The sequence below is a fragment of the Artibeus jamaicensis genome, unplaced genomic scaffold, assembly GCF_021234435.1.
Source record: "Artibeus jamaicensis isolate MK-2021 breed Jamaican fruit bat unplaced genomic scaffold, CSHL_Jam_final contig_233, whole genome shotgun sequence".
NCBI lineage: Eukaryota > Metazoa > Chordata > Mammalia > Chiroptera > Phyllostomidae > Artibeus > Artibeus jamaicensis.
In genome coordinates, this window is record NW_026521486.1 from 51,431,536 (window position 1) to 51,446,922 (window position 15,387).

At 42.7% G+C, this 15,387-nt stretch overlaps 1 protein-coding gene and 1 pseudogene across 4 annotated transcripts in view; one reads left to right on the top strand and one right to left on the bottom strand.

The window, feature by feature from the left end:
• EIF4B (eukaryotic translation initiation factor 4B) overlaps positions 1–14,494 on the top strand; it is a 33,735-nt gene extending 19,241 nt beyond the window's left edge. The window contains exons 7-15 of one of the 4 annotated variants that reach the window (XM_053661759.1): positions 506–643; positions 752–925; positions 6,489–6,717; positions 7,833–7,945; positions 9,174–9,387; positions 10,708–10,763; positions 11,332–11,440; positions 11,941–12,013; positions 12,373–14,494. In XM_053661759.1, coding sequence (XP_053517734.1) covers positions 506–643; positions 752–925; positions 6,489–6,717; positions 7,833–7,945; positions 9,174–9,387; positions 10,708–10,763; positions 11,332–11,440; positions 11,941–12,013; positions 12,373–12,453 — 1,187 coding nt within the window. In that variant the 3' untranslated portion in view covers positions 12,454–14,494. The remainder of the gene's footprint in view (positions 1–505; positions 644–751; positions 926–6,488; positions 6,718–7,832; positions 7,946–9,173; positions 9,388–10,707; positions 10,764–11,331; positions 11,441–11,940; positions 12,014–12,372) is intronic. The other 3 variants (XM_053661760.1, XM_053661761.1, XM_053661762.1) reach the window with 3 other exon arrangements.
• Positions 1,638–1,743, bottom strand: LOC119043552 (uncharacterized; annotated as a pseudogene).
• Positions 14,495–15,387: the final 893 nt, after the last annotated feature.

Below are 15,387 nucleotides of genomic sequence, written 5' to 3' on the forward strand. Positions count from 1 at the left end.
TTAGTTTCTGTTACTTAAGTAATAGATGACCCCTTGTCATATGTCACATATATTTTTCTTAATTTTCTTTGCCTCTCAGATTTGTCATATGTGTATTGTATTGTTTTTCCATGCTAAACATTTTAAGTGGTCTCTGGTTCTTTGGCATCAAGGCTAGAAGATTCCAACTATTTTTTTTTCTGATGTTTTGTACTTACACGTTGTAATATCTCAGTCTTTACTCCTGGGAATTTATTATGGGATATATTTTTTATTTCTCCTAATTTCCTTCTAAACTTTTAGTATATTGAATTACTAGATAAAATTTTTTTAATCAAATAAACACCAAGAATACTTTAATTCAGTAGAAATTATTCCACTTTGGATAAAATGTGGCTTATTTTTACAAAAATGGACACAGCAGTGAATATGAATTCATGAAGTCAAATTGGTCTAATGGGCTGTCATGTTTCTTTACTGTCAAAAGGGAAAAAGAAATGATGTTACCTGTCTCTCTTCCCTCTAGAGTATCGAGATCGTTACGATTCAGACCGGTACCGTGATGGTTATCGGGACAGTTACCGGGATGGCCCACGCCGGGATATGGATCGGTACAGTGGCCGGGACCGTTACGATGACAGAGGCAGCAGAGACTATGATAGAGGTCATTCTGAAATACCATTAAGTTCAATTGCTTTCTTTTAAGAATTTCTTTCTTGCCTTTTCTTCCCTCCAGTGTGATGATCACAGTTTGGGGTGTGTTTATTTACAGGCTATGATTCCAGGGTAGGCAGTGGCAGAAGAGCATTTGGTAGTGGGTACCGTAGGGACGATGACTACAGAGGAGGCGGGGACCGCTATGAGGACAGATACGACAGGCGGGATGATCGGTCCTGGAGTTCCAGAGATGACTACTCTCGGGATGACTATAGGCGTGATGATAGAGGTAACTTTTTCTTTTGTTTGCTTGATGGGGCAGACCACTGAAGAAACTGACTGAAATTTTTCAGTTATGTTCAAACCCCTTAAGTGGGCACAGACAGAATGAACACATTGTACAGGATGTAGCAGAGCATAATGGAAAGAGCACTGGGTACAGATGATGTAATGGAAATAAAGCAAAGTCTGGTTGTAACTTCCCATAGCATATACACTTTTCAGTTAAAATTTATTGAGGAAACAAAGTAGTAAAGGATGAAAAACATTGTCAAACATTTTATGGTGTGATCTCATTTAATAAGCTACACTTAAATTAGGTGGTGGTGGTGGTGGTCCAGTCTTTTTTTTTTTTTTTTTAATCCTCCCCCAAGGATATTTTTACTGATACTATTTGTTTTTTCATTTTTAGAGAGAGGGGAAGGGAGGGAGAAAGAGAGGGAGAGAAAACATCAGTGTGTGGTTGCCTCTCACATGCCCCCTGCTGGGGACCTGGCCCTCAACCCAGGAATGTGCCCTGACTGGGAATCAAACCTGCAACCCTTTGCCCACAGTGCAGACTTCAGTCCACTGAACCACACCAGCCAGGGCCCAATCTTTCTAATGAAGGCAGTAATGCAGTCTCGTAGCCAGAAATTGGCAGTATGGGGTTAAAATCCAAGTGTTGCTAATTTAAAGCCATTATTAATTATTATAGTAATTGACATTTATTTATTAATGCTGAGGAGTTAATGTACCTATTCTAAAATTATGTTTCTAATGTTACATTTATTAAACTGATAAGAACACATACTACACTTGATCTTAGGCAAAAGGCCAAGAAGCAGTAATGTTACAACATATATATAAAACTTTGTTTTATAAATCTGACCTCTCAAAAAGTATTACTAAGTGGCCACTATTTGTATTCTGTCTTTACTGATATAATCAGAAAAGTAAGGTATCTGGCCAAGAATTTTTCTCTTTATTTTAGAAGCAGTCCTAGCCTTTTAACACCCCTTTGTCAGCCCTGACTTGGTGCCAAGTGCCATATACTCATTGCCTGCAACCCCTCAAGTAAAGAAGGCATGCATAGACAATTAATAAAACATGACGGGGTGACAAAAGTCATCAGAGCCATATTGAAATTCCACTTGAGTGAAGTTTTTCCTCCTCCCTCAAACAAAAACACAAAATGAAAATAACATTTTCAGTCTTTTCTGCAAAACTTTTTAAAAATATATTTTATTCTGGCTGGTGTAGCTCAGTGGATTGAGCGCGGGCCTGCGAACCAGACAATCGCGGTTCGATTCCCAGTCAGGGCACATATCTGGGTTGCAGGCCGGTTCCCTGCAGGCCAGTTCCCAGCAGGGGATGCATGAAAGGCAACCATACATTGATGTTTCTCTCCCTCTCTCCTTCCCTTCCCCTCTAAAGATAAAGAAATAAAATCTTTTAAAAAAATAAACAAAAAATGGATCTGCCTTTAAAAAAATAAAAATATAAAAATATATTTTATTAATTATGCCATTACAGTTGTTCTATTTCCCCCCTTCATTCCCCTCCACCCTGCACACCTCCTCCCCCACCATTCTCCCCCTTTAGTTTATGACCACGTGTCTCAAGTTCTTTAGATTCTATATTTCCCATACTATTCTTGCCCTCCCCCCTATCTATTTTCTACCTACCATCTATGCTACTTATTTTCTGTACCTTCTCCCCCCCCTTCTCCCACTCCCCTGTTGCTAACCCTCCATGTGATCTTCATTTCTGTGGTTCTGCTCCTGATCTAGCTGTCCTCTTAGTTTGCTTTTGTTTTAGGTGTGGTTGTTACTAACTGTGAGTTTGCTGTCCTTTCACTGTTCATCTTTTTTATCTTCTTTTTCTTAGGTAAGTCCCTTTAACATCATATAATAAGGGCTTGGTGATGATGAACTCCTTGAATTTGATCTTATCTGAGGAGCACTTTATCTGCCCTTCCATTCTAAATGAAAGCTTTGTTGGATAGATCAATGTTGGTTGTAGGTCTTTGGATTTCATGACTTGGAATACCTCTTTCCAGCCCCTTCTTGCATGTAAGGTCTCTTTTGAGAAATCCACTGACAGTCTGATGGGAACTCCTTTATAGGTGACTGTGCCCTTATCTCTTGCTGCTTCTAGGATTCTCTCCTTCATTTTCGTCTTGGCTAATGTAATTATGATGTGCCTTGGTGTGTTCCTTCTTGGGGATTCTCTGAGCTTCCTGGATTTCCTGAAAGTCTATTTCCTTTGCCAGATCGGGAAAATTCTGTTTTATTATTTGTTCAAATAAGTTTTCCACTTGCTCTTCCCCTTCCCCTTCTGGTACCCCTATAATTCGGATGTTGGAGCATTTAAAGATGTCCTGAAGGTTCCTAAGCCTCTCCTCATTTTTTTGAATTCTTGTTTCTTCATCCTTTTCTGTTTGGTCATTTGTTTCCTCTTTCTGGTCCACTCCTTTGATTTGAGTCCCAGTTTCCTTCCCATCACTATTAGTTTCCTGAGCATTTCCCTTCATTTCCATTAGTTTAGCCTTCATATGTTCCTCTAATTTGTGGCTAAAATCAACCAGTTCTGTGAGCATCCTGATCACCAGTGTTTTGAACTGTGCATCTGAAAGTTTGGCTATTTCTTAATTGCTTAGATTTATTGGGTCTGGGGCTCTGAGTTGTTCTTGAGCCATGCTTTGATCTGTTCGTGCCTGTTACGTATGAGGAGAGGAGCCTTAGGTGTTCACCAGGGCGGGACCACCGAGGTGGCTGGTTTGTGGTACTGTATGTGGGGGCAGGTCAGAGAGGGGCCACCCAGGTGGCTGGTTTGTGACACTATATGTGGGGGTGGGGTCAGAGAGGGATAATGGTGGTTTCCTCTGCTGCTTTCTGCCACAGGGGCCTGTGCGGTTTGTGTCACTGATCACTTCTTCACCCATTTATCTGTGCACGAATGTGTGGCCATGGTCAGCCCTCAGTGGGTCTGCCCAATTCTCCACACCTGGGATCAGCCCACGCCTGTCGGTGTACCTGGGTCGCCCACTCTGGTCGGTCCAGTAGATCTTTCCTGCCCAACCCCACTCTGCTGCTGGCTCTGCCCCTCTTACCAGTTTGGCTGAAGGGTTTGTTGTTGTCAGACTTTTGTGTAGTTCAATTTTCTGTGGTTTGGCTGCGTTTTTGTTGCTAAAACTTTGTTGTTTTTAAACTTGGTTGTGCAAGAAAGTGCAGTGCTTCCACCTATGCCTCCATCTTGGCGGAAGTCTGCAAAACTTTTAATTGATTCTTAAAAGCGTTAAGTATTACACAATTTTAAGAATTCTGTCTGGTATAGGTAGGTAAAATTACCGTTTCTACATTACTAGTGAGAAGACTGAAGGTTCAGATGTGGGCCTCTGGTTGTCTTTGACTCCTGACCTATTCTCCTCATGCTATTTGTTCCCTCCTCCAATTGCTGTTGCCTGTTTCCTCCTCTGCTGATCTTACCCCTAATTCCTCTCTCACCTTCCTCCTTGTCTCCCAAGTCATTGCCACTGCCTTTGTTCAGGTTTCATTGCTATACCCACATTACTAATAAATTTTCCTGCCTTCCTTTATTCTTCACAGTGTCCCAAATTGTGTTTATGGAACAAGATCTAATTGTGATTCTCCCTTTTTTAAAAACTTTCCTGGCCCCAGCCCTGGCCATTGTTGCTCAGTTGGTTGGAGCATCATCCCGTAACCAGAAGGTTGCAGGTTCCATTCCCCATCAGGGCACATACCTAGGTCGTGAGTTCTATTCCCATTTCAGGCATGTAAGATCCCTGGTCTGGGTACACAGGGGAAGCAACTGATTGATGTTTCTCTTTCACACCAATGTTTTTCTCTCTCCCTGCCCCTCTTTCTAAAAGCAATGAAAAAAAATGTCTTTGAGTAAGGATAAATTTTTAAAATAAAACCTTAGTCTCTCTGTGGTCTGAAAGATATCTTTTTGTCTGTACCTCTGACATACAAGGACTTTCACTGTTCTGCCTGCAGTTTACCTCTTCAGTGTCGTCTTCGTCTTTTCCACAGCTAGCCTGTTGGGCACGTGCTACACTTTGAAGATTCTCAGATGTTAGCACATTGAAAACTTGATGGCTTCCCCAAACCCTGTCCCAGTTTTATGGTTTTTAGAGAAAGGGGAAGGGAGGGAGAAAGGGAGAGAAACGTCAGTGTGTGGTTGCCTCTCACACACTCCACACTGGGAACCTGGCCCGAAACCCGGGCACGTGCCCTGACTGGGAAACAAACGGGCGACCCTTTGGTTCACAGGCCAGCACTCAATCCACTGAGTTGCACCAGCCAGGGCCCAGTCTGTGATTTTCATATGAATAAGTCTGTTTTGTAGAACTTAGCATACCATATTCTTTTTAAGATTTTTTTATTTATTTATCTTTAGAGGGGAAGGAGAGAGGGGGAGAAATATCAATATATGGTTGCCTCTCATGTGTCCCCCACTGGGAACTGGCCTGCAACCCAGGCATGTGCCCTGACTGGGAATTGAACTGCTGCGATCCTTTGGTTCACACTCCGCACTCCATCCACTGAGCCACACCAGCCAGGGCAGCATACTGTATTCTTTTTAACTTTGATCCTCCCAATAAATTGGGTTTCTTGCAGAGAGAAACTAAAAACTTACCAACCGTTGAATTCTTGGCCCTAGCATGATTTCTGAAATACAGGTGCACAAGCTATTTGTTGAGTAGGCAAATAAATGGAAGTTATCAAAGGAAGAAGAAAGGGAAAAGAGCAGTAAGAGTTCATTAATACAGATTTTAACCATTGGTAAGGATAAAGACAAGAATGGCAATGATAAATACCAAGTTCAACATGGTGATTGTGAGAAGACAACACAGCTAGGCGTGTCCCCAGAGGAAGGATACTCAGGCTTCCGTGGTTTTCATGGTGTTTTATTACTTCAGCCAGGTGGTTGGTACACATCCGCTTTCTTTATTTACTTTCTATATCTTTTGTATGTCTGAAACATCAGACACTGAATTTGAGAAACACCATTTCCTTGAAACACTCAAGTTTATCTTGAAATGTGCTGACAACTTGAATCCAGGAAGAAATCAAACCCCCCTAAAGTTTATATTCAGATGTTCGGTGTTGCATGCTTTGTCCTATGAGGCACTGTCAAATTTGCATTATACAGAGACAAAGAATATAAGACTAGAGTCTTCCCTATTATAGTGTTACAAGCTCTTAACATACTGAAGTCATTCATCTTCCAGATGACATTTTCAAACTAGATTACTTTCATCTAATAATTTATCGTAGTTGAAAATTTCCCCCTGATAATAATGATCATGAAAAATAATTGGTTTGCCATATAGATTACTGTTTTTAGTCTTTCTCATAGTCTGGGACTGCATCATAGATGTGGTAGTGGAAAGACTGATTAGACTCGGTTATTTTAACCACCATTTTCTAATCTCCCTTCCCTTCTCTGCTGTATTGGTTAGGCTACTAATCTGAATCCCATCTAAGATCTGTCTGGGAATCTGGCTTTCGGCCATCAGCTTCTAATTTTGAAAAACCTATTACTTAGAGTTTTATTTAACTTAGGTCCCCCCCAAAGACCCAAACTGAATCTAAAGCCTCGGAGCACTCCTAAGGAAGATGATTCCTCTGCTAGCACCTCCCAGTCGAGTCGAGCGGCCTCTATCTTTGGAGGGGCAAAGCCTGTTGACACAGCTGCTAGAGAACGAGAAGTAGAGGAGCGGCTACAGAAGGAACAAGAGAAATTGCAGCGGCAGCTGGATGAGCCAAAATTAGAACGGCGACCTCGGGAGAGGTGAGGTTATCATCAATGAATTTCCCATCTTTGAATCCATCGGTTCTTAATTGGGGCATTACATTCCCAGGGACACTTGGGGAATTTGTGTGAATGATACTGGTTGTCTTTTATCAGCATTTGGTGCACATAGGCTCTGGTCACCTGGTGGTCTGTAGCACGTGGACAGCTTAACCCAGTGAGAGTCGTTGCCTATCACACAATTTTCAAAAAGCCTACTTGGTTTGACCTGCAACTAATATAAATCGGTGGTACTTTAATACAGGGGTCAGCAAATTGTAGCCTGGGCCTGTTTTTATAAGTACAGTTTTATCACGGCCTTTAAGAATAGTTTGCAAGCCCTGCTTTAATATATAAAATAAAACCCCACCAATGTGAGGTAAGTGGATTTAGCTCTTTTCAATTTACTCAAGGGGTAAAGTAGAAAATGTTTTCAATTAATGTAAGTGTGGATTGTGAACTGTTTATTTACTTATTTATTTTATGTTTTATTTATTTATTTTTCAAGAGAGGGGAAGGGAAGGAGAAAGAGTGGGAGAGAAATGTCAGTGTATGGTTACCTCTTGTGCGTCCCCTGCTGGGAACTGGCCTGCAACCCAGGCATGTGCCCTGACTGGGAATCGAACCGCGATACTCTTGTTAGCAGGCCCACACTCAATCCACTGAGCTACACCAGCCAGGGCGATTTTTATTTATTTTTACTTTTGTGTATATTGGTTATACTGTCAAGTGTTTCTTCAGGATACTAAGTCGTCACAAAATACTTATTATTGAAAGGTGACATTTGCTCTAATAGGTAGAAACCTGCTATAACAACGTTCTAGAAAACAAGGCCTAGCTTTGAATGGCTTGCAGAATTGTGCTACCAGTAAGGTTGTATATTACTAGGAGAATGTTCTTAACTCTAGCTGATGCTTGCTAAAGTAATTGGAGCTAGAGTGTCTTAATGTGCGCAGCTTTCAGCTGGTTCAAGGGAGAGAGAGATGGACACTCCTGCCTACATACAGAGCAAGTGTGATAAAATATTAATAAGTGATGGCTCTTAAGGGTCAGCATGGGTCCAAGGTGGCCTTCACCTGAGCTGGACTTAAGCATTTTATGTATCCCTTACATAGACACCCAAGCTGGCGAAGCGAAGAAACTCAGGAACGGGAACGGTCAAGGACAGGCAGTGAGTCATCACAGACTGGGACCTCAGCCACTTCTGGCAGAAGTAAGTCAGACCAGGGTGGGTATCATATTATTGCCCTCTTCTGTATCCTATCCATGACCAAATCATGCAGAGATTTTGGGGTGTTAAATTCAGTCGTGGCCTCTAGGTTTTCCTGGGTTGATCTGAGCTTTATATCTCCTGCTCTGAAAAATCTGAGAAATGGGCACCAGAGGGAGACTTGGATGATCTGTTTGATGATTTTCCACTAAAGAGTATACTTGACTGTTACATTTGTCCCTTCATTTTATGTGTTGACATCTCAAGAGTTGTGTTTATTCGGAGCAGTCATGGTCCTGTCATTCTCTGAGCTGCTCCCAGGGCCAGCCTTTCGTTACGTCATACATGACCAGAGTGGTGTGTCAAGTGATGATGTTCTGCTCTTCACTCTTCCTTACTGAATTTGATTGGCACAAGCACATTTAGTGTTTTGGAAACTGAATGGTGCAGTTGTAACACCTCCCTCCCCATGTCGTGAGCCTGTTTTTAAGGCTTCTGCTCCCACCTCCGGATTGATTTGTACTTTTCAGTCCTGGCTCAAGGTTCAGGTGGTTTGGAACTAGTCATCCACGTGGTGTAGAAGTTCTCTGGAAATTGTTCACACTGAATGTGGTGGCTCTTTGTGCCCTGGTGGTAGTATGTTGGTTGGGTTGATTTGTATCTGTACCTCTCTGAAGAGCTTGCACTTAAAATGTAAAAAGAATCTGACAGAATAAGGTCCTGGTTTTAAGAATACATTTGGTGCTTTAAAAAAACATGAATATATTCTGGTTTTCATAAATGTAAAAATCTGTATCATGTTTTGTTACATAGTTTGTGTGTTGAGGCTTTAAGTTGGTCGTTGGTTCCTGGAGTTCAAGATTGTGTGTGTGTGTGTGTGTGAGTGAGAGAGAGAGAGAGAGAGATCCTCCAAGTATGACCATTTTAATCCTAAAATAGAGAATACTCACTTATTCCTAGGAAAGGTCAGGTGGCTACCCTTAAAGGGTCTTTTTTAATTTATTTTTTTCCCCTATTTCTCTTGCATCATTAAAACATTTTTTCCCAAAATGACATTTAGAAACCACTGGCTTAGGGATAATTTCATAATTTTGGGAGCCAAATAGGAGTCTGTATTTAAGAAAAATGATAGTGGATGTGGATGTGGATCATTTCCCACTGTGTTGAAATCCTAATAAATAGATGGTTACACGATAAGCCAGGGGGTGGTTTCTGGTAATTTGACCTTCCAACTCTGATTTCACAGATGTGCGAAGAAGAGAGAGTGAGAAGTCTCTAGAAAATGAAACACTCAATAAGGAGGAAGACTGTCACTCTCCAACTTCCAAGCCTTCCAAACCCGAACAGCCTCTAAAGGTAATGCCAGCCCCTCCACCAAAGGAGAATGCTTGGGTGAAGCGAAGTTCTAACCCTCCTGCTCGATCTCAGAGCTCAGACACAGAGCAGCAATCCCCTACAAGGTGAGTCAGCTTGGAAACATAGCAGTTGGTTAGTTCTAGAATCTTAAATATTGTGATGTCACAGTATGGCCAGGTAGCTCATCTGGTTAGAATTTTGTCCTGATTGATATACATCAGGGTTGAGAGTTCAGTTACTAGTCAGCACACATTAACTTCTACACCACGTGGATGACTAGTTCCAAACCACCTGAGCCTTGAGCCAGGACTGAAAAGCTCAAGTACAAATCAATCTGGAGGTGGGAGCAAAAGCCTTAAAAACAGGCTCACCATACGGGGAGGGAGGTGTTACAACTGCACCGTTTAGTTTCCAAAACACTAAATGTGCTTGTGCCAATGAATGCATAATCAAGTGGAACAACAAACTAATGTTTGTTTTTCTCCCCCTCTCCTTCTCTCTCTCTCTCTTTCTCTCATTGATTGATTGATTGATTAATTAAGTGGATTGAGCACCAGTCTACAAACCAAAGGGTCACTGGTTTGGTTCCCTCCCAGTCGGGGCACATGCCTGGGTGGGCCAGATCAGGTCCCCAGTGGGGGGCACATGAGAGGCAACCATACACTGGTGTTTCTTTCTTTCTTTTCCTCTCTCCCTGTCTCTCTAAAAATAAAATCTTAAAAATAAATAAATTTTTAAAAAATACTGTGATGTCAGGCCTGTGAACCACACGATCGCGGTTTGATTCCCAGTCAGGGCACGTGCTTGGGTTGCAGGCCAGTTCCCAACAGGGGACACAAGAGAAGCAACCATACATTGATATTTCTCTCCTTCTCTTCCTCACTAAAGATAAATAAATAAAATCTTTTAAAAAAAAAAATACTGTGATGTCATGGTGGGAAGTGTCCTGTAGGGAGGTGGCCTGAGACAGCATCTTACATTGTCTTTGCTCTTGTGGTTCCAATTCAGTGATACACTGGAGCTGGCTCATAGGCACCAATTCTTCCATTTTCTAGAGTTTTGATAGCTGTTTGACATCACTTTGGTTACTCAATCTGCAAATACTGTAAATTAGAACACACAGCAGTCACAGGTTGGCAGTATATCCTTGGTGGTGATTTTACTTCCCTAGTCTTAGGGTCCTCATTTGTAAAATAGAAAATAACACCAACCTCGTGTGATTGTGATGATTCTAAAGGATGTGGCAGTTAGTGTTTAAGTAATTGCCTTTGTTGTTGTCTTTCCCATAGTCTAAAGTTCCACAACGTTAAGTATATATTTTTGGCTCTCTGTAAAGCTTACTGCACTTAGGAGAATGATTATAGTTTCTTATCTCTTCCATCCTTACGACAGCTGATGATGTGATTACATGTTTTTCCTTCTAGTGGTGGGGGCAAAGTCGTTCCAGCTCAGCCATCTGAGGAAGGACCAGCAAGGAAAGGTAAGACCAAAAGGGAATGGGTTTTTCCACCTAGAGGCCTAAATTAAAAGGCCTATAAAGGAGCCATGAAACACTGAACTTCAGTATATTTTTCACCCAGTTTTGTAGTAAAAGTTCATAGATTATCTGCCTTTTCTTGCCAGTAGAGGGCAGGAGTGGTCTCTTTGGAGAAAGCATGGAGCCCTGCCCTTTCCTGGTAAAACATTTCTCTGAAGGTGGGGGAGAGACTCGGAAGGAAATTAACATGCTCAGTACAGATTAGAAATGTCACCATCTGCGAGGCCAGGGCCACTACACAGCATCATAGCTTTTATTGCCAGTTTGCTTTTCATGATGGCATAACCCTACAGTGGAACTTTTTAGTGGATCTTGTTGGGTGGGTGGGTGTGATATATATAGAGAGAGAGAGTACGTGGGAAGAAGGGCTTAGGAAGGAAGTCTGGTTTGGGGTGGGGTTTAATTTCCCTCAGTACATATGAGCACAGTTTTTTCCAGCCCTTAGGAAACCTGGGAAAGGGAGAGTAATTATTTTACTTGCCTTCAATTTATTTTTGTATCTCTACTCAAGCAGATGAAAATAAAGTGGATGGGGTGAGTGTCCCAAAAGGCCAAAGTGGGAACTCCAGCCGGGCTCCAGGAGATGGAGGAAACAAAGACCGCTGGAAGGAGCCAGACAGGTTCGCACGTTCTCTCTTGTCGTTCGCAACTTTCATCTGGTGCCAAACACATGTGTCTTTGTAATTAAGTTCTCGGTTCTCCAAGCAATGCCAGTTCTCCTCCTGTGAACAAACCAAAGTCAACCGATACAGACAGTTAAATTCTGAGAATCTAGATAAACAAAATGTCCAGATAGCAAGGACTGTTAACTGGAGGTACCTGTTTTAAGATTTTATTGATTTATTTTTAGAGAGGGGAAGGGAAGGAGGAAGAGAGGGAGAGAAACACCAGTGTGTGGCTGCCCCTCATGCACCCTGCACTGGGGACGCGACCCACAACCCAGGCATATGTCCTGACTGGGAATCCAACCTGCAACCTTTTGGTTCGCAGGCCAGCGCTCAATCCACTGAGCCACACCAGCCAGGGCTTGGAGGTGCCTGTTGAATGCCTCAGAATTGCTTATGGGTGATGGGAGAGTGGTCTCCCATAAAGATGTGGTCTTATACTCACATCTCTGCAGGAAAGATGGCAAAAAGGATCAAGACTCCCGATCTGCACCTGAGCCAAAGAAACCTGAAGAAAATCCAGCCTCTGTAAGTGTCAAAGGCTTGCCTTCAACTTCCCTTAGCGTTCCCTTTTGAAAACCCCTTACATTTAGGGCTGCAGAGTGATTGGGAATAAGGTACTGCTGCTCGTTCAAAATAGTGAACATTTAGATGAGCGTTTTTCTCTATTTATACCTTTTACTGCTCTCATCCCCTTGTCAAGGTAAAGCATATTTCTATGACTTGGAAAAGAACACATACACTTCCGACAGCTCTCCCTAGCTGTGGAAAATGCTAACGAGCAAGCAGGTGGTTGTGGTCTGGACTGAAGTATCAGTATCCTGTTTGCTGGGTTTTGATGTGAGAATTCGAGTTCTTGGTCATTGTATCACTCTTGTCTGTTACAGAAGTTCAGTTCTGCAAGCAAGTATGCTGCTCTCTCAGTTGATGGTGAAGATGAAAACGAGGAAGAAGATTACACCGAATAGACCTCTACATCCTGTGCTTTCTCCGAGTCTCTCTCTACCCTGGAACACCGAGAGCAAATCAAACCTCTATCCAGACAAGATAAAATAAAACTCACCATCTCCTGGAGACCTTTCTTAACTTTTTTTTTTTTTAAACAATGAAATGAAATGAAATTCTTTTGCATGCTGCTGCAGCCTTTAAAGTATTGAACTAACTGGAGAATCGCCAATATAACCAGAGAGAAAGACATATTTTAACAGAAAAGTTGTGCGGTTTTATACACATGCAGTTGCCTGTGTGGTTAGTGCCTAGAGGACTCCGTGTAGGAAAATGGCAATGACAGTGACACAGTGTCTGGAATCTGGTTGGGCAGTAGGGCAGGTATGAAGAAGAGTGTGAGATTCTTTAATTCTTATCCTAATGTGGCATATATTAATTCTCAAACATCTAAATAAATTCTCCATTCTTGGAAAGGTAGGTTTAGTCTCTGAAATTTTAGTCTCCAGGAAGCTGCCAGCCCCTCCTCCTATTTAATTCCGAGTTAGTTGGGCCAGCCCAGGGGGAATTCCTTGGTTTTTACCCCCCAGGGGGGTAGCTGGGAGTGAGTCTACAGGCCACTAAAGAATAGGACTGCTTGGTGACCAAAATAAGTGGGGGGAATCGTGGTTTGAAAAGAGGCTTTGGGGGGGTGATGAATTATTTTGCACCAGTAATAGGGAAAAATGGTATGACCTCCAATAAACACATGAACGGTTACTTCCTGCAGCAGGAAGCACTTAGGGGGTGTGGGAATTCCCAAGTCTCTTATGTGTCCTGGTTTTGCCCTTTCTTAAACATTATCTGTCCTTTCTGAAACTTTAGCTCAGTCCACATTCTGCTGAAATCTTGAAGCTTTACAAATTTAGATTCTTAAGTTCCTCATCCCCTTTTTCCTCTTACCTCCCCAAAAACAGCTTCTATTTAAGCCACATACCCAGTCTCCTAGGCATTCTGTATCAGCCCTTGGGAGCTGTCAAATGAGGAATCACTGCTTTTCTCAAGTAAATCTTGGCTTCTTTGTCTTTTGACTTTCCTATCCATTCCTGCTCCTGCTTCTTTGACCCGTTTTACACCTCAGAACACTCTGGAATCGATGGTCTTACATGGTGAGTGAAGGCGGATAAACAGGGACAGTTAGAACTGGGAGCCTTTCTTGTGACCTTGTTTGGGGTTTTTGTTTGGGGCTTTTTATTTTGTGGGTTCTTGGGGTTTTTGTTTTGTTGTTTTTTTTTAACATGTTTTCTCCACTGAAATCCCACACCAATGTTCAGATTTATAATGTGGCCTAGACCAATGTGTGGTTTGGTTTGGTTTTTTAGCTTCCCTTGAGAATAAATGATAATGGAGAGAACTACTTAACAAGGTCCTGGTTTCTCTTGCAACACAGTAGTAGCTTGACTTGCCTGCTTTTATGTGCACCTTGTACTGTCCGTGCAGTAGGTGGTATCCTTACGGGCAGGATGGGTACCTACAGAGAAATCACACCTTGGTCTCTTGTTTGCAAGCCCTTCTCCCACCAGTCCTAGGTTAGGCCCTGTCCAGCCACACAGGGGCGTTGGTTTATGAGTGCTGCAGCAGTGGGCATAGCATCATTTACCCAGTGGGTACAGAAGACATACCAAGTGAAACACCTTTAAAATTGGCATGGACGGCTAGTTGCTAGGAAGTGGCTTTTAGGGAGATACCCACGGTCGGAAGGGGTTTTTCTTTAGAAACCACTTGCTGTAGATGAAAAGATAGGGTTTGCCTTCAAGTCTCTTTCCAAATAGTTGTATCAAAAAAGGCTTTTTTTTCCCCCCCACTCCCCTACCTTGTCCCCTGTTAAAACAGAAACAGGGATTTATTTCCCACTCCTCGATACATGTAAAATTTGTACAAAAATATCTTCTATGAAAATGATTTGTAATCTGTAGACTTACTACCTGGGAGATGTCTTGAGATGTGAATCCCATCCTTTGGGTTGTGGGGTTTGTTTGTTTTTTTGTTTTGTTTTCTCCAAATAAATCTAATCTTTAAAGTTCATTTTCATGCTGAAATTCTTTAACAATATACTCCACGCTCCCAGCCCCACCCCCCGTTTTTTTGAGTCACAACTGAGTCTGCTACCCTGCCTTCTGACTTCTGAGGGGGGTACCATTTTGTGCAAGTACAGAGGGTGGGGTTACCAGGGGAATGGGTTCATTGAGGCCCAAGAACTGGGAATTCACATCAACTCCCCCTCCAGCATTTTTGCTGGGTACTAACTTTCAATACCACTTCAATCCATCTGCAGTCCATTTACTGAGACAAGTGGAAGCTCCAGGGATAAAATCCTCATGTCCTTGAGGCAGTGCCTCCATAAACCTCCACCCTTCATCAGTCAGGTGCTGCCTCAGCTTTCCTGGGTTACACTGCGCAGGTAGAGTGGAGTCTGAGTTACTACTTTCCATCATCGCTCAGGCTTAGTGGGAATTTTCCAAGCGGTAAGGACAGACTGTTCATTGTTGCAAGGCAGGAAAGAGGTTAGGACAGTGGCAGAGAATCCTTAAGGTCACAAGGGGGTGGAGCACAGAAAGCCCAAGAAACTTCAGACAACAATTTTGGGGACTCAGAGCCAAGGGGAAAGGCGGGTATGGGGAAGTGAAGGGAGTTGGAATCGTAGTTATGCAAATGGCTCTCCCCTGGCCCAACTGCAGCAGCTGTTCTCACTGTTTCTCACCAGTGCATTGATCTTTTCAAAGCTGAGGGAGAAGGCTCACCGTGCAGCTGTCCGTGTGGGTTTAGGTGAAGGGGAAAGGCCCCGCCCTTACAAAAGGCAGAACTCGCTACTGACGGCTCCACGGCAGGAATCAGTCTCACACTGTCCAAGCCTATTTCTAGCCAGTCCCCTCGCTGTGCAATGCTGAGGTCTGGGTGAATGACAGAAAGTGGGAAAG